The 19,522-nt window shown below is 43.2% G+C and overlaps 1 protein-coding gene across 1 annotated transcript in view; it reads right to left on the reverse strand.

Moving 5' to 3' along the window:
* LOC308664358 (complement C4-B-like) overlaps positions 1 to 19,522 on the reverse strand; it is an 82,895-nt gene that overhangs the window by 15,800 nt on the left and 47,573 nt on the right. The window contains exons 24-33 of the mRNA XM_081321565.1: positions 19,118 to 19,321; positions 18,618 to 18,693; positions 15,799 to 15,955; positions 15,023 to 15,163; positions 12,534 to 12,705; positions 8,890 to 9,077; positions 7,368 to 7,529; positions 6,516 to 6,575; positions 3,694 to 3,787; positions 2,207 to 2,378 (exon numbers count right to left, since the gene is read on the reverse strand). Of these exons, the coding sequence (XP_081177691.1) occupies positions 2,207 to 2,378; positions 3,694 to 3,787; positions 6,516 to 6,575; positions 7,368 to 7,529; positions 8,890 to 9,077; positions 12,534 to 12,705; positions 15,023 to 15,163; positions 15,799 to 15,955; positions 18,618 to 18,693; positions 19,118 to 19,321 (1,426 nt within the window). The remainder of the gene's footprint in view (positions 1 to 2,206; positions 2,379 to 3,693; positions 3,788 to 6,515; positions 6,576 to 7,367; positions 7,530 to 8,889; positions 9,078 to 12,533; positions 12,706 to 15,022; positions 15,164 to 15,798; positions 15,956 to 18,617; positions 18,694 to 19,117; positions 19,322 to 19,522) is intronic.

A 19,522-nucleotide genomic window follows, 5' to 3' on the forward strand; every position in this document is an offset into this window, starting at 1 on the left:
GCTGCATTCGGAGAACTGGCTGGCTACTAGAAGTCCAGTCTAGGCCTTGGAGGCCTGGAGGAGTCCTCCCAGGCCTAGAACGGCCCGCCGGAAGTGTGTGATGCCACTTCCGGAAGTCCGTTCTTGGCCTCGGAGGCCCAGGCCTGCATCAAATAAGAGAACTGGTTGTCCAGGTATTTGAATTCCACCATTGGCTGTGCCCCATCTTACGACTTGGGGCCACAGCTGTTAAGTGAATCACTTGAAGTTGTGAAGCGACCCGTGAGGTTGTTAAACGAATCGGGCTTCCCATATTGACTTTGCTTATCAGAAGCCGGCTGGGAAGGTTACAATTTGCCGACCACCCAAATTCTGATCACATGACCATGGGGATTTTTTAAAAAAATCCCATTTATATCCCGCCCTTCTCCGAAGACTCAGGGCGGCTTACAATTTAAGCACAAACCAATGTGCTTAGCAATAGCCTTCATTCTATGTATATGCCTGCTTATTAGGGCTTTCGCCCCCCCCCAAAGCGGCATTATTACAAAGTCAGCTTATTGCCCCCAACAATCTGGGTCCTCATTTTACCTACCTGGGAAGGATGGAAGGCTGAGTCAACCTTGAGCCTGGTGGGATGCGAACCTGCACTAATTGCAGGCAGCTGGTGTTATGTAAGGAGGCATTAGCCCACTGCTCCACCAAGGGATGATGCAGCAGTCCTTTTTGTATGAAAACTGGCCATTAATCACTTTTCCCAGGGCCACTGTAACTTTGAACGGTCGCTAAATGAATGGTTGTAAATCAAGGACTACCTGTACAAAGCATCATAATCACCCTCCACCCCAGGCTGAGTTAGATGTGGTAGAGCAGAGATCCCCAACTTTTGGGGCACCAGGGACGGGTTCCACGGAGAGAAGTTTCTCCGTGGACCAGAAAGCGTGTGGTTTTGTGTGCTGCCTGCATCATGTGAATGGGGCTTTGCTTGTTTGTGTGTTGCTGGCATGCCACGGCCCAGTACTGGTCCACAGACTGGGGGTTGGAGACCCCTGTAATAGAGGGAAGAACCCCTACTAGTTCACGTAAAAGTAGCCCTGACCTGTGGCCATGTGGCAGAATGTAGTAGGTTGGATTCCCAGAAAAGGGGGAGGGGGGCTGCATTTACTTACAGAGCAACGGAGTTGGAAGGGACCTTGGAGGTCATCTAGTCCAACCCCCTGCTCAGGCAGGAAACTCTATACCACAGTGGTCTTCAAACTTGTCAACTTTTAAGACTTATGGGCTTCAGCTCCCAGAATTGTCTCAGAGTTGAAGTCTTAAAAGTTGCCAAGTTTGGAGACCCCTGCTATACCATTGCAGACAAGTGGCTGTCCAGTCTCTTCTTAAAAACTTCCAGTGTTGGAGCATCCACCGCTTCTGGAGGCAGGTTGTTCCACTGGTTAATTGTTCTGTCAGGAAGTTTCTCCTTAGTGTTAGGTTGCTTCTCTCCTTGCGTTGGCTTTTTTGGCAGCTACAGCATACGGCTGGCTCATATTTAAGTGATTGTCCACTAGGACTCCAAGATCCCTCTCACAATTACTATTACTGAACCGGGTACCACCCATAGTGTACCTGTGCATTTGGTTTTTCTTGCCTAAATGTAGGACCTTCCTTTCTAGTTAAAATTTATTTATTTTATTTAAATTTATTTATTTAAAACAGTTACAAGTTAGTCCCTCAGTTGTAAAGGGAATCTGACTTCCCCCACTGACTTTGTTTGTCAGAAGGTCGCAAAAGGGGATCACATGATTTACCCCCCCCCCCCGCCCCCCCTAGGATACTGCATGTCACAAACGTCATAAATATGAGTCAATGGCCAATATCTGAATTTTTGATCACAGGGACGCTACAATAGTTGTAAGTGTGAAAAACAGTCATGAGTCACTATTTTTTTCAGGGATGTTGTAAATTTGAATGGTCGCTAAACAGACTGCTGTAAGTCAAGGGCCACCTCTATTTGTAAAAAAAAAAAGTGGGAAAGCAAGAAGTAAATAAATAAACCCCTCAAAATAAATAAATAATAAACAAGCAAATAAAAATCAAACCTTTATAAATAAAAGTATAAAACTATAAAGCTATAAAACTATAAAAATAATATAAAAATATAAAAATATACCTGCCAAATAGCCCATTGCTTATTGCAAGCCCACTCTTAACAATTCTGACAACAACAACAACAACAACTTACCAGAAGCAGACATTGTAGGTGACATCATGTCTTGACTCTTCGGTGCTTTTCGTCTCCCTCCTTCGGCGCTGCCGGGCGTCAAATAATTCAATCCGTGACAATGGCTGGTTAGCAGGTTGTGATGTGGGCGGAAGATCATCTTCATATTCATAATAGTAATCATCCACTTCAGCTGCGGTAAGGAAAGAGAGGCAAATGTTAACAAGGCTTTTACACAGAGCACAGACCATTGGCGTTGTGAAGTACGGAACACATTTGCTTTCGCAAGGGCACACGCCAAATAGGAAGAAAAGTTGCAGGAACTGGATCCGTCTAGTTCAGTGATGGCGAACCATTTATTTATTTATTTATTTATTTATTGAATTTCTATACCGCCCTTATCCCAAAGGACTCAGGGCGGTGTATAGGGCGATAAAATACAACATACCAAAATTAAAAATAAATTAATTTAGCCCCAACAATAAATAGTTAAAAATAAACCCAAACCCTTAGTCCAGGCCGGCCTGTTCAAACAACCAAGTCTTCAGGTCACGGCGGAAAGAGCGAAGGTCGGGAGCCATCCGGAGCTCAACAGGCAGTTGATTCGAAAGGGCTGGCGCGCCCACAGGGAATGCTCTCCCCCTGGGGGCTGCCAGCCGGCAATCCCTGACCGACGGCACCCTGAGGAGGCCTTCTCTGTGGGAGCGCACAGGACGAAGGGAAGTTGACACCGGCAGCAGGTGCCCCCGTAGTGCCGAGTGCCCAAGCTGGAACCCAAAACCCACTTATTTATCGTTGGGTGCCAGGTGGGTGTGGCCTACTGAGTGGGTGTGGCTGTGGTGGTCATGGAAGATTGGGTGGGTGTGGCCAAGGTGGGTGTGGTCACCTCAATGTCGCTCGTGGGAAGGGACACCTGTGGGGAGCAGCTGGTTGAAGAGAGACAGTTGCCACCTCCGAGGCATGGCGCGGGTGCCCACAGGGAGGGCTCTGAGTGCCGCCTCTGGCACCCGTGCCATAGGTTCGCCACCACTGGTCTAGTTTAATGAAGAGAAGGACGGGGTGTGTGTAACAGAATAGCAGTGTTCCAATATCTAAAGGGCTGCCACAGAGAAGAAGAGGAGGGGGGGGTCAACCTATTTTCCAAAGCCCCTGAAGGAAGGACAAGAAGCAGTGGGTGGAAACCTAGAACTAAGAAGAAATTTCCTGACAATTATGCCAATTAATCATTGGAAGGGCTTGCCTTCAGAAGTTGTGGCTGCTCCATCACTGGAGGTTTTAAAGAAAAGATTGGACAGCTGAAATGATACAAGGTCCCCTGCTTGGACTACTAGAAGATAATTGCAGAATAACGGAGTCGGAAGGGACTTTGTAGGTTTTCTACTCCAACCCCCTGTGCACAAGCAGGAGACCCCCCCATACCATTCCAGACAATTGGCTGTCCAATCTCGTCTTAAAAAGCCCACCAATCAATGATCAAAAAAGCCCACAGTCCCCAATGCCCGACGTACCATTTCGGCGAACGGAGCCGCTCACGGTCACTTCTAGCCCAAGGGTTTGACAGGTGGTGTTCTGGACAGCCAAAACATGAAACTGCTTGAGTACCTAGGAGGATCAAGAAGAGGAGATAAGCTTTCCCTCTCCCGAGTGATGCCGCGAAGTAGTGCCAGAACAATGTTTTTTCAACCCTGGCAACTTTAAGGTGGGCGGACTTCAACTCCCAGAATTCCCCAGGCAAGTTGCCAAGGTCGAGAAGAGCTGTGCTGGAAGGACGGAGAAACTACCTATGGTTTTAGTTATTCCAAAAGAGGCCCAGATGTACTGTATTAATCCCACTGCCTCCTTAGCTGGACATGCATCTATGTTTCCAGCTGTGGCCCTCCAGCTTCCTGATGTTTTAAGTTCCCTGCTGAGCAGGAGCTGTGGACATCTCCTTCAAAGCCTAGCCCTGGTGGCACCCTTTGTACTTTGACTGGTGTAAGACTGGAGAGGCATCCCAAATGCAGGGAAGCAAAACATCCGTCCTTTCAAGGGATGGAAACATCCCTTCTGCTCTCGCCCCCCAACTACTGATTCCTGCATTAAGGACCCTTCCGTCCTCATAAGATGCACATCCAGCAGAAATGCCACAGGTGCAGACTTCCCCATTACTCTGAGGAAAAATTATTTGGTGGAATCTAAGTTAAAGGAGACCTAGAAGCTGAAGTATCCTTCTTAGCAGTTGGATTCTTCCTCTTTAACTGTCTCTCTTTCTGCCTTGCCCTGGACTCAGTTTCGGCCAATCAAAAGGAGCGCGCTGTAATTGTTGACCATTTAATTGTGTATGGAGATTCTCAGTCATTCAGACCATGGTTGTCCCAAAGGTGCATTTTCCAAAAGGCAACTGGACTTTGTTTTCCCTTGAGGACGGATTCTCTTCTCAACCAAAGAAGCTTCTTCAGTTCTGACTGAACGGTGGAGGGTGGAAGGATTTATATCCCTCACGGAGGCACAGGTGAACCTCCAAGTGGCCTCAGCAACTCTCAGAAAGAGCGCTAACGACCAGATGATTGCAAGGAATATAAATCCTTCCTTCCTCCACTATTCAGTCAAAATTGAAGAAGCTTCCTTGGTTGAGAAGCAAAACGTTTGACATGTCTGGATTAGTGGAACAACCTGCCTCCAGAAGCTGTGAGTACTCCAATACTGGAAGTTTTTAAGAAGAGACTGGACAGCCAATGGTCTGAAATGGTATAGGGTTTCCTGCCTGAGCAGGGGGTTGGACTAGATGACCTCCAACATCATCATCATCATCATCATCATCATCATCATCATCATCATCAATCATCGCATAGTCAGCCAGATGTTCAGACTGGATTTGGTATTTTTGTCTACCTATCGAGTCCTTACTAAGGACCTGGGATAGGCAGATGTGAATGTTTGATGGTATTACAGATATTGTTGCAGGAAGCAGTTCCTAGTAAGGCCGCCTTTTGCAATTGTCTAATGGCGAATTTGACAATGCCAATGGTGTTGTGGTGCTCCAGTTGTTTTGGGACTGCACCCAAGGCGCCTATTAATATTGGTGGTACCCTTGCTTGCCTTTGCCACAATCTTTCTATTTCTATTTGTAGGTCTTTGTATTTTGTTAACTTCTCCAGTTCTTTCTCGTCTATTCTGCTGTCTCCAGGCATTACCAGGTCCACTATCCAGACTTTTTTTGTCTTTCTTATCGACAGTTGTTAAGTCCAGGGTGTTATGTTGCAGATGATGATGATGATGATGATTTCAAATCCCCAACTGTCTGAGCCTCTTGTTTTGAACACAAACTTTCTATTTTCATCTCCATTGTGGGAAGAAAGTATCTTCCCAATAAAGGGAATTTGACTGAGGCCTCAGCTAAGCCAGGTGTGTTAGCTCAAAACAAACCATGTTGCATGCCATTCATTGACTCGCATCTTCTTTATTAAGTACAAGCTATAAACAACTCATTTCTAAAACAGGATCTTTCTTTGCCCTGAACTATCCTGGGACTAAGGCAGACATGTCAAACTTCCGACGTCACGTGACACCGCACAACCTATCAGAGCTTTTTCCCCATTGTCGGCAATGGGGTGGGTGCGATTTCCTGGTGTAGCCTCCAGCCTGTAGGCTGGCAGTTTGACACCCCTGGACTAAGGTTTAGCAAATGAACTTCTATGGTTACACATAGAATCCTTTTTCCCATTTTTTTAAAAGGGACCGGAGGCCGGTGGATTTCAGAAAAAAAACTAGATCACCTGCGACTCCACCATTAATTGTTAACATCACCAAACTCCCCTGTTGTGCTTTGGCCAAACACACTGTCTCATTGTTACAGATGGTCCTCGACTTACAAAAACAATTGGGACCAAAATTTCCATTGCTAAGCCAGGCGGTTGCTGAGTGGGTTATCACCGATTTTATGATCTTTCTTGCCACAGTCGTTAAGGAAATCCCTGCAGTTGTTCAGTGAATTACACAGCTGATAACAAATCCAGATTCCCCCATACTTTGCTTGTTGGACGCCAGCTGGGAAATTCACTAATGTCGATCACATGACTCTGGGACATCATAAATACATGTGGTTGCATTTGCTGTGCTGGCATTTTAATCGTGTGACCAGTCGTAAGTGTGAAGACTGATCATAAATCACTTTTTTTCAGTGCCATTGTAACTTCAAATGGTCACTAAATGAACGAACTACCTATTTTTCAGCCCTGCTATGAGGCTAAGAGAAAAAAGCCATTAAGTCACTCTGTAATCTTGGTAAAAGCCGTAGTAGTCATCATTCAATACATCATTCAATATATAATAGTAGTATGAAATTACTTACCGTCAGAGTTCCTTTCCCTTTCCCTTGCACTTTTACGTCGATGTCTTGTCCCAAAGAAAACTGAAGGAAAAAACCTCAGAATTACGTTGCATAATAACAACAAAAATAGCACTGTCCTTAAAAAAAGAGCAGCCTAACTCAGGGGTCGGCAACCTCGGCTCTTTTATGACTCGTGGACTTCAACTCCCAGAATTCCTGAGCCAGCATAGCTGGCTCAGGAATTCTGGGAGTTGAAGTCCACGAGTCATAAAAGAGCCGAGGTTGCCGACCCCTGGCCTAACTCAGGGGTCAGCAACCTGAAACAGTGAAAGAGCCACTCAGAACTGGTTCCCTCAAAAAAGGAAAAACTGGGAGCCGCAAAAAATGTGTTCGCATGTGCGTACATGCGCGCATGCACAGAACAGGGTTTGACTGAAGAGTGGAGCCAAGGCGAGATATGCACCTACCCTGCATATTTGAATTGATTGGTTGAACTTTTTTAGTCCCACTTTTTTTTTTGGACTACACATGGCAGAGGACTGGGAGCCGCAGGAGACGGCTGAAAGAGCCGCATGCGGCTCCGGAGCCGCGGGTTGCAGACCTGTGGCCTAACTCTTCGACAAAAATCGTGTGCTGTACGTATAAATCTCCTTGCAAACGCATGAATACAAAAGACAGTTTGAAACCTAATTGCAAAACATGTCCCCACCTTTTTTTTTTTTACACACACACAAAAATTGCAACATCAGCCATTTTGAGTGTGGCTATCGGTATTATTTAAATCAGCGTTTGCCAAAGTTGGCTGGATGGGTTTATATACCCATTTGCACGTTCCACTCCTCATCATGTAAACAGCCATCTCAACGTGAATACCTGAAGCTCTTCCTGGACTGGATCATTGGATCTTCCAATGAAAATCTGAATAGGCAAGTGTTTTCCAGGGACAGAAAGAGATACTGTTAGTTCGTTCCCTTCTTCTTGGTGGAAGGTGCTGATCCAGTAGGCGGAAAGGGCTTCCAAAGCCACCACTGTGTCCTGGGAAGAGAAGCCACCACAGAAATCAGTACTCTGGCACCTTTTAGGAGAACCCACATAGAAAATACACAACTCTGTATCATCTCAGCCAAATGGTTGTCCAGTCTCTTTTTTTGGAAGCCTTCAGCCTTGGTGGAGCAGTGGGCTAATGCCTCCTTAAGTAACACCAGCTGCCTGCAATTAGTGCAGGTTCGCGTCCCACCAGGCTCAAGGTTGACTCAGCCTTCCATCCTTCCGAGGTAGGTAAAATGAGGACCCAGATTGTTGGGGGCAATAAGCTGACTTTGTAATGATGCCGCTTGGGGGGGGGGCAAAAGCCCTAATAAGCAGGCATATACATAGAATGAAGGCTACTGCTAAGCACATTGGTTTGTGCTTAAAAATTGTAAGCCGCCCTGAGTCTTCGGAGAAGGGCGGGATATAAATGGGATTAAAATAAAATAAAAATAAAAATAATGGAGTACCCAGAACTTCTGGAGGGAAGTTATTTCGTTGGTTGATTGCTCTTACTATCAGGTATTTTCTCCTTAGTTCTACATTGCTTCTCTCCTTGGTTAATTTCCAACCATTGTTTCTTATCTTGTTTTTTTGGTGCTTTGGAAAATAGTTCGATCCCTTTTTCTTTGTGGCAGCCCCTCAAATATTGGAATGCTTCTATCATGCCCTAGGCCCGTGGTGGCAAACCTATTGCATGGGTGCCACAGGTGGCATGCAGAGCCCTCTCTGTTGGCCCGTGTAACGCTGCCCCAGTCCTAGGCCTTCAGCCTGGTTTTATAAAACCTTTTCGCTTTAGGCCTCCGCTGACAAAAAAAAGGTTCAATCAATCAATTTCAACTTCTCACAGGAAAAAAAAAAGATCTGGCAAAGTTGGAATTAATTGATTGAACTTTTTAGTCCCACCCAGTGTGCCGTTACCACCGCAGCCACACCCACCCAATGGGCCACACACACCTGGCACCCGACGATACATAAGTGAGTTTTGGGTCGCAGTTTGGGCACTCGGTCTCTAAAAGGTTCGCCATCATTGCCCTAGTCCTTCTTTTTCCTAGAGTGGACATACCCAGTTCCTGCAACAGTTCTTCGTATGTTTTAGCATTCAGCTCCTAATCATCTTTGTTGATCTTCCTTGCACTCTTTCCAGAGTCTTAACATCCCATTTTTTATTGTGATGACCAGAACTGGGTGCACTATTCCATGTGTGGTCTTACTTAAGCTTTAGGGAGTGGTACTAGAACTTCGCATGATCCTGATTCTATCCTTCTGCTAGTGCAGCTGAAGATTACATTGGCTTTTTTGGCTGTTGCTGCATTTTCACTGCTCCTTTTCTGATAAGCAAGGGTTGGGTCACACCAGCCAGTACCTGTGTTGATCTGAATCCTCCTCCGTAGTTCCTCTGCTCGGTCAGCCACTTAGCTATCTTGCTAGCTGTTGCAGAATCATTTTGCTTCAAGAAGTAGAGAAGGGCATAGCTTGTGGCTTCCACTGAGATAGCTGAAGGCACCCTTGTCCGATGGTCCTCATCCGCTAACCAATATATCATGGTGCTGTCTTGAAAGCCAAGAATGAGAGAACAGAATTTAAGGCCAAAGCAGAAGAGATGCTTATAGGTATTTTTGGGTTGATTCAATCATTCATTCATTTCATTCATTCATTCATTCATTCATTTCTTACAGATATTAAACAATCCAGTGGTTCACAGAACAAATCCATCCAGAGGTTCTCACTTGAAACACAAATACTGTAACCAGGCTCAAATTACAGGTAGTCCTTGACCTACGACCACAATTGAGCCCCAAATTTCTGTTAGTAAATGAGACACTTGTTAAATGAGTTTTGCCCCATTTTACGACCTTTCTTGTCACAGTTGTTAAGTGAATCATTGCAGCTGTTAAGTTAGTATCGTGATTGTTCAGTGAATCTGGCTTCCTCGTTGACTGTGGTTGTCAGAAGGTTGCAAAAGGAGATCACATGACCCCCCTGGACATTGCAACGGTCATAAATATGAGCCAGTTGCCAAGCATCCAAATTTTGATCACATGACCACAGGGATGCTGCAACGGGGTCATGGGAAAAACGGTCGTAAGTTACTTTTTTCCAGTGCCATTGTAACTTTGAAGGGTCACTAAATGAACTGTTGTAAGTCGAGGGCTACTACCTGCAACCTATTTTGGACACATCAAGCAAAAGACTTAACTCCCTTGAGAAGTCCCTGTTGCTGGGAAAAGTGGAAAGAAAGAGAAGACGGGGTGAACGCAGCCAGAGGGATAAACTCAGTTAAACAGTTGATGAAGGCATTATCAAGACACCCAGAAGGCCATGTTGAGGTTAGAGTGTCCAAGTGAAAATATGTCTGTGTGATTGTCAGTGGTCAGCAGTGAACTGAGGGCAGAAAATCAGTCCTAGTGGGGCATCTGATTCGCCTCAGTCTCTCTGCAGGAGTTGAGGGAGGTTAGATCTATATATAGGTATAGGTACATGCATATGTGTAGAATAGAATAGAATAGAATAGAATAGAATAGAATAGAATAGAATAGAATAGAATAGAATAGAATAGAATAGAATAGAATAGAATAGAACAGAATAGAATAGGAATTAGAATTAGAATAAGAAAAGAATAGAATAAAAATTAATAGAATAGAATAGAATAGGAATTAGAATAAGAAAAGAATAGAATAAAAATTAGAATAGAATAGAATAGAATAGGAATTAGAATTAGAATAAGAAAAGAATAGAATAGAATAAAAATTAGAATAGAATAGAATAGAATAGAATAGAATGGAATGGAATGGAATGGAATGGAATGGAATGGAATGGAATGGAATGGAATAGAATAGAATAGGAATTAGAATTAGAATTAGAATTAGAATTAGAATAAGAAAAGAATAGAATAAAAATTAGAATAGAATAGAATAGAATAGAATAGAATAGAATAGAATAGAATAGAATAGAATGGAATGGAATAGAATAGGAATTAGAATTAGAATTAGAATAAGAAAAGAATAGAATAAAAATTAGAATAGAATAGAATAGAATAGGAATTAGAATTAGAATTGGAATAAGAAAAGAATAGAATAAAAATTAGAATAGAATAGAATAGAATAGGAATTAGAATTAGAATAAGAAAAGAATAGAATAGAATAAAAATTAGAATAGAATAGAATAGAATGGAATAGAATAGGAATTAGAATTGGAAGGGACCTTGGAGGTCATCTAGTCCAACCCCTTACTTAGGCAGAAAACCCTATACCATTTCAGGCAAATGGCTGACCAGTCTCTTCTTAAAACCTCCAGTGTTGGAGCATTCACAACTGTTCCACTGGTTACGGTAATTGTTCTCACTGTCAGGAAGTTTCTCCTTAATTCTAGGTTGCTTCTCTCTTTGATTAGTTTCCATCCGTTGCTTCTTGTCCTGCCTTCAGGCGCTTTGGAGAATAGCTTGACTCTTCCTTGTAGCAGTCCTTCAAATACTGGAATTCTGCTATCATGTCTCCCCTCATCCTTCTCTTCATTAAACTACTAGACATAGCCAGTTTCAGCAACTGTTGTTTGTACGTTTTAGCCTCCAGTCCCCTAATGTGTATGTGTATGTGTACAGTATGTGCATATGTATTATACACATTATTATTTTTATAAATACTGTAATTCAAGGTGGTGAATGTATCTAATACAGGTAGTCTTTGATTTGACCACAAGTGAGCCCAAATTTTCCATTGCTAAATGAGACACGTGTTAAGTGAATTTTGGCCCATTTCACCACCTTTCTTGCCACGGTTCTTAAATGAATCACTGCAGCTGTTGATCTAGTAACAAAATCCTCCCATTTCCCACCATCCAGTCAGAACTGAAGAAGCTTCTTGGGTGAGAAGCGAAACATCTTCAAAGAAAAACCGAGAAAGTCCAGTTGCCTCGTGAAAAAAAAAAAAGCACCTTGACCTGGATGACTGAGAATCTCCATGGACATTTAACTCTATTTGCGTTTGCAGACCTTAACCTTTGATATGTGGATTAGGCCTGGGTAACTTATTGGGGGTTTGAGGAAGCAAAAGTTGCTCTTTTACTTGATTAATTTAGTTTCAGCTTGACTGTCAATTATCTAGTGGAGACGCTGATTCTCAGAACGTTACGGATTTTGCTAATGTTTTGAGGGAAGATGGAAACAGTATAAAAAATAAAATGTATTTTGATAAAAAATTTCCCACAATGCAGGTGCACACACACCCACCCGTTAGCCATTTTTACTTGATTAATTTAGTTTCAGCTTGACTGTCAATTATCTAGTGGAGACGCTGATTCTCAGAACGTTACGGATTTTGTTAATGTTTTGAGGGAAGATGGAAACAGTATAAAAAATAAAATGTATTTTGATAAAAAATTTCCCACAATGCAGGTGCACACACACACCCGTTAGCCATTTTTACTTGATTAATTTAGTTTCAGCTTGACTGTCAATTATCTAGTGGAGACGCTGATTCTCAGAACGTTACGGATTTTGTTAATGTTTTGAGGGAAGATGGAAACAGTATAAAAAATAAAATGTATTTTGATAAAAAATTTCCCACAATGCAGGTGCACACACACACCCGTTAGCCATTTTTACTTGATTAATTTAGTTTCAGCTTGACTGTCAATTATCTAGTGGAGACGCTGATTCTCAGAACGTTACGGATTTTGTTAATGTTTTGAGGGAAGATGGAAACAGTATAAAAAATAAAATGTATTTTGATAAAAAATTTCCCACAATGCAGGTGCACACACACACCCGTTAGCCATTTTTACTTGATTAATTTAGTTTCAGCTTGACTGTCAATTATCTAGTGGAGACGCTGATTCTCAGAACGTTACGGATTTTGCTAATGTTTTGAGGGAAGATGGAAACAGTATAAAAAATAAAATGTATTTTGATAAAAAAATTTCCCACAATGCAGGCGCACGCACACACACACACACACACACACACACACACACACACAATCCCAGATATTTCAGAAGGAAGAGTGAGAATACTTTTATCTTCTGAGGAAAGCTCCATTAGGCGGCTGCCAGCACGTTTAATGGCGGATTTGTCCTGAGAAGAGAGGGCGAGGGCGTAGCTGCTGATGGCCACAGGGTACGGCCCCAGAGACTGTTCATCCAGGGATCTGGCAAGATACGCCATTGCAAGTTCCAAGCTATTTTTCTGGAAGAAAAGGAAATTACATTGGAGCTGGTTAGGGACCTCCAACTCATGTCTTGTGGCCTTTGGGTTATCCCAGGTTTATTATTATTATTTAATTTATTTTTATTTTTATTCCATTTATATCCCGCCCTTCTCCGAAGACTCAGGGCGGCTTACAAGCTTAGCAGTAGCCTTCATTCTATGTATATGCCTGCTTATTAGGGCTTTCACACACCCCCCCAAGCGGCATTATTACAAAGTCAGCTTAATTGCCCCCAACAATCTGGGTCCTCATTTTACCTACCTGGGAAGGATGGAAGGCTGAGTCAACCTTGAGCCTGGTGGGATGCGAACCTGCACTAATTGCAGGCAGCTGGTGTTACTTAAGGAGGCATTAGCCCACTGCTCCACCAAGGCTCTATTATTATTATTATTATTATTATTATTATTATTATTATTATTATTATTATTAATTAATTAAACTTATATACCGCCCTTCTCCCGCAGGACCCAGGGCGGTTCACAAGGCAATTAAAACAACATCATGATACAAAAATTAATAACAATTAAAATAGATTAAATTATCCTTAATTAAAATCTAAAACCCCTATAACTCTGATTAAAAACCCAATTACAAAAAGTTAAAAAATTAAAAAATCCTGTTATTACACATTACACATATTATTTACACATTACAGATAGTCCTCGACTTACAATAATTCGTCTAGTGACCGTTGAAAGTTACAATAGCACTGATTTATGACCATTTTTCACACTACAACCATTGCAGCAGCCCCATCGTCAACATTCAGATGCTTGGCAACTGGTTCATAGTTACAACTGTGGCAAGAAAGGCCGTAGAATGGGGCAAAAGTCACTTAACAAATGTCTCGCTTAACAACAGAAACGTTGGGCTCAATTGTGGCCATAAGTCCAGGACTACCTGTACAGTATTTCTTGCTGCTGATCTGTGGAGCAGTTTTTTCTGAACCTCAGCAACTTTAAGGTGTGGACATCAACTCCCAGAGTTCCCCAGGCAGCATGGACTGATGGATGATGAATCCAGAATTCTCGCTGAGGAATTCTGGGAGTTGAAGTCCACACATCTTAATATTGCTGTGGTTCAGAAACACTGCTGTAGAAAAAGGGAATTCCTCCACAGAAATGGGAAAATAGTGTGTGGGGGCAGTAGAGCACTTGTGAAAGGGGATTGGCACAATTCGCTAGCACAGATTGTGCTATGGCAGTGCTGGAAATGTTAAGCAGGGCATCGTTCTTTGGCAAAAAAAAAAATTCTCAACCAAAAAAAAGATTAATGCATGTATTTGGAGAAATGGTGTACATCTTTGGGGTGAAGCATATCTGGAAATTTTTGGTTTAAACCAGGGGTCTCTAAACTTGGCAACTGTAAGACTTGTAGACTTCAACTCCCAGAATTTCCCAGCCAGCTGTGCTGAATTCCAGTTGACTTCTGGGAGTTCAACTCCACAAGTCTTACAGTTGCCAAGTTTGGAGACCCCTGGTTTAAACAAAAGAAGCAAGAATTTTCTCATTGTACCAAAAAAAAGCATTGTAAGGGAAATGGATATGTTAAAAAGCTCAGTGTGTATATCATGGAAAGTTACACAAATAAGGTTAGCTAATGTGCAAAGAAATGTGGGCTTTCTAACAGGCTGGTTAAAAAAATCCAACCATTAAAAAAATTAATAAAAGGGAGTAATATTTGTAATGGGTAACATGGGGCAGATTCCTTCTAGTGTGCATAAGATTGGAGTTCCCCAATCAAAGAGAACATATCTGAGAAATGAGCTTTACTTGAGAATGGAGTCTCCAATGCCAATTTTTCTATATAGGAGAGGGATCAGTAAAAGATATTTTATTTAATAAGATTTAAACCAGGGACGTCTAAAAGTTAACCATTTTACTGTACCAAGCTCTCATGCATAAGTACTTACAATTAGTCCTCGACTTACAACAGTTGATTTAGTGACCATACAAAGTTACAACGGCACTGAAAAAAGTGACTTATGAGTGTTTTTCACACATATGACTGTTGTAGTATCCCCAGGGTCAAGAAAGGTCGTAAAATAAGGCAAAATTCACTTAAGAAACGCCTCGCTTCGCAACAGGAAGTTTGAGCTCAAGGACTACCTGTAATTCCACTGACGCTTTAGCAGCACATGCAAACTGCCCGCTGGCTGGAACACTCATGAGGACTAGTAACTTTGTTTCCTTTTTTTGTTTTTTTGAAGGGGAAAGTAGAGATTTTCAGAGTCCTGGATGCCACGCCCTATATAGCAACATTTTCACATGGGAAAGCACAGTGGGGGCCTCATACCAGTCGGCTCAGCTGTTCCTGCTTCTGTCTTTCTGCCTCTTCTTCCTCCTCTTTGGGTTTGTATAAAGGCAAAGCTTGTTTCAGCGAGAGGGTGACAAAGGCTGTCAATGCGACTCCCTCACGGAGGCCACCCACACCGCCCTGGGGAGAAGGGGGGAAAACAAAGAAAAGCTCAAGGAGGACCAGAACACCGTGCTGAATTTTGAGGCACAAGAGTTGTTAGGCATATGGTGAGAGCCTACAATGTTGGGTTGAAAATATATTAACCATGATATTGTGACTTTAAGATGTTAATTGGTCAATGGGTGTGTAAGTGTTCTCATGGCCATAAGAGGGAGCTAGGAACATAGCTTCTCTCTCTCTCTCTGAATTCACTGCTCTCTACTATTACTGTTTTTGCTCTGTTTTGCTGTACTGTTGGTTTACTACTGTGATAAACCTGTACAACTGTGTATTTGACCTCTGGACCGGTAAGAAGACTTTGTATTAGGATTTGTACTTGGACTGTTATTTTTGTGTATGACCTGGACTGATTATTTTTGACCGTGCATTTTTGTTCTTACACCACCTCAAAGTAAAATACTTTTTGCTTTTACAACTCAGTGTACTCTTGTGGTTACTGTGTGACTCTTACTGCTCTTAGTACCCTTCCTTGTCTGTGCAACTCCTTGGTAGCACAAGGAGCCCTCTGCACAACAATCCTTAACAAGAGTCTCCTTTGTATGTGTGCAAAAAGAAGTTGAGAAATGAGCTAAACCAGGGGCCCAAGACCTCACCTGCATCTCCCGGTGATAGACAGGGTGGGAATCTCTGAAAGAACCATCACTCTGTTGCTGTTCCAGAATCCACTGCACCGATCCCCGGATCCCGGCAATATCCACCTCCTGGTACATCCGAGCCAGCGACAAAACCTTCAGCACAAAAGCTGTGAGCCTGAAGCAAAAGTGAAATGAGTAAACTCTCATGACTCCTGGAAGTGTGGATGGGGATGCTAGCAGGCAACCTGGTTTAAAAGGGAGGCTGGTGTGATGGGAGCAGGAGAAACAGGGCCTCTCTGAATAATTGTTTTTGGTAACAAGGAGTACCTTTGATTACTGATCCTAGTTCCCTTGAAGTAGCAAGTAAGAACATGAAATTCTGAGAAGACTCATCTCAGACGGACTACAGAGGAGAATCCCCTAGGCCTAGAAGGTAGAACTTTAATATCTCGTAAGCTCATTATAATGTACAAACCACACCTCCTAAATATTCAATTGGTCATTGACAAGTTAATGCTAAGATTATTAGGGGATGATATGAACTGATATGATATAGGATATGATGTGATGTGATATGATATGATATATGATATCAGATGACGATACGAAGAGGGCAGGACAAGAAGCAGTGGATGGAAACCAATCAAGGAGAGAAGCAACCTGGAATTAAGGAGAAACTTCCTAACAGTGAGGACAATGAACCAGTGGAATAACTTGCCTCCAGAAGTTGTGGCTGCGTCATCACTGGAAGTTTTTAAGAAAAGACTGGACAGTCGCTTGTCTGAGATGGTCTAGGGCAGGGGTGTCAAACTCGCAACATCACGTGACGTGTTGCGACGTATCGCAACTTTTTTTTGCCATTGCCGGCAATGGGGTGGGCACGATTTTGCTATGATGTAATCCGGACCACGGGTCAGCAGTTTGACACCCCTGGTTTAGGGTCTCCTGCTTGAGCAGGGGGTTGGACTAGAAGACCTCCAAGGTCCCTTTCAGCTCTATTCTGATTGTTACTCACTGGAGAAAACAATTACTGTGTGTTTGGAAGGGTTTGGTAAAAAGAAACCAGGCTGCCAAAGAACATGGTGGCCGGACACCATCAAAGCTGACAACAGCCAGGGCATAGAACAACTCAAAGAAGTGAAAGATCAGAAGATGTGGGACAGACTTGGCCCAAAGAGTTGCCAAGAGTCAGACACGGCTGAATAGATAACATCATCATCATCATCATCAACAACTGTTACATGGCACATGTATAATTAGTGGGCATGCTCTCTAGATGCTTGATGACTCAAATGATGCTGGCCAATTGAAGAACACATCCCAAACCCAGTATGCTTGATTTGTATATAAGGTGGTATTAAAGTGGTATATCTCATTCTAGGATCCTCCTATCCCACCCTAAAAGATATCTCAGCCTAGGACCCTTCCTAGTGGTTAAGATGCTGGGCTAACAATTGGCAGGCTTGCGTTCGAAGCCCGGTTGCTGCATGATGGGGTGAGCTCCTGTCACTCACTCCAGCTCTTGTCAATCCCACAATTTGAAAGTGTGTGACCATGAGCAGATGGGTGCCACTTCAGTGGGCAACTCAACAGGAACATGAAAGGAGCCCCCTGTCAAGGTAATTATGATTTAGTGGCTGACCGGCAGAAGTGATATATAGAGAATGAGTCACCAGAGTATTTGGGGGTAGTATCCCTTTAAGAGACTGTGCCTGTGGAGAATAGCAGTTGGAACCTGCTTGCTCACTTCAACAGTTTGAATATAACTGACTATCTTGCATTCTGTATGCTCCTTGAATATTGTTGTTTCATATTGTATATTAAACCATGGTTCTTTTAACAAACCACTGTCAGATATTTATGCTCCTGTGTTATCACAAGAAGAAAATAAGAAAAAGACTGCAATAATTTATATTTTTAAACAACACCCCCAACTGTCCCTCACACACACACACACACACACACACACACACACGCACACACACACAAACACACGCCACCGGGCAACAGTGATGTCACCAGCTAATCCTCTCAACTTGGAAGCACTTTAGTGTTCCGGACACGAATGTAGTATCCTCCCCTAGTTTTCCAGAGACTAAAAGACAAAGAGGCTATTAAGAATTGGTAACTTTTGCACGGTATCTAGCACTAGATACTGTGAAAATTGGCCACCACTGGTGTACCTCTGCTGTCATTAAGGAGCTCTTGGCAGCTTGACAGAGATTAGGGTGTCATTTTGTTGGTAGATACGTTTTTGATGTTATGCTTTTAAATCTCTTTGCTTGAGATAATAGTAAAGCTTAAAATCACCCCTTATTTTGTGGCGCAGTGGTTCGAATGCAGTACTGCAGGCTAATTTTGCTGCCTGCCGGCTGCCTGCAATTCAATTCTCAACCGCTCAAGGTTGACTCAGCCTTCCATCCTTCCTTCCGAGGTCGGTAAAATGAGGACCCAGATTGTTGGGGGGCGGGCAATATGCTGAGTCTGTAAACTGCTTAGAGAGGGCTGTAAAAGCACTGTGAAACGGCATATAAGTCTAAGTGCTATTGCTATTTGCTGGACAGTTCAATGTCTCTGGATCCAAAAGAACCAGTTGCCTGGCACCTGATCACTGCCCTGACCCTGGGCAAAACAGAGCTGTCACTCAGCAGAACAGGCAGCCATATGACATGGGGACTTTCTCTTCATTAGAGATCTTCACACTGTCAGAGAGGCGCTAGTGCATTCCACCCTGAGCACAGATAGTTGGTGTCTCCCAACTCTATGATCCCCACTCAAGGTCATTCCTCTCTTCCCTGTGGCTGACACCCAACCTCTTCTGCAGGGCTGGCTCTTACCAGGTGCTGCTGGGGGTAGGGGCCCAAGTTCCATAAGATCCATTATTTTTCCGATAAGTGAGGATTCTAGTATAGCCTGCAATGCAAACAATGAAAGAGAGACGAACTTAATGGTGCTTTTTGAGAAGGAGAAAGGCTGGTTTTCTATCTGCACTCTCTCTCACTGAGTGGCACGTTGAACAGAGAATTGTTGGTTAAGGAGAATATTATCAGCTGGTCATTGCTGATCAGGAGTCTCCAAACCTGGCAACTTGAAGATTTGTGGACTTCAACTCCCAGAATTCCCTAGCCAGCATGGGAATTCTGAAGTCCATAAGTCTTCAAGTTGCCAGGTTTGGAGAGCCCGGTTCCAGAGAAAGCCAGTAGGGTGATGATACAGACCCTTATCAATTAATGCCGGCGTTTCTTTTTGATTTATCAGCTGATATGGCTGATAAAGGGTATCCCCTCCAATGTTCTTAAGGATCATACAGCCTATTCCCCTTGTGTATCATATCTACCTGACTGGAGATTTGCTAAGGCAACTTCTTTGCTTTCCGGTTTCAGATTGAGCCACTGTTCTGTCTGGTCCAAGTACTGCATGGCATAGATTGCAGGGGCCATCAATACCATGGTCTGTTCCGCACATCCGTGTGGCACCCGCAGCAGGGAGGAGATGCCATCGGCATCCAGAGAACTCTGAATGGTGTCAGCAGGAAATAATCCTGTGTGAAGATGAACAAATGGTTACCTGATTGCAATTCACATACTTGGCAACTGACCTGTACTTATGACAGCTGCCCTGACCCTGGGATTGCGTGGCTGCCATTTGCAACCCTCCCAGTTGACTTCTGAAAAGTAAAGTCAATGGAGCAATCTGGATTCACTTAACTCAATGCAGCAAAAAAAAATGTCTTCATTGGGCA

The sequence above is a fragment of the Vipera berus genome, assembly GCF_964194415.1.
Source record: "Vipera berus genome assembly, chromosome: 2".
Taxonomy (NCBI): Eukaryota; Metazoa; Chordata; class Lepidosauria; order Squamata; family Viperidae; genus Vipera; species Vipera berus.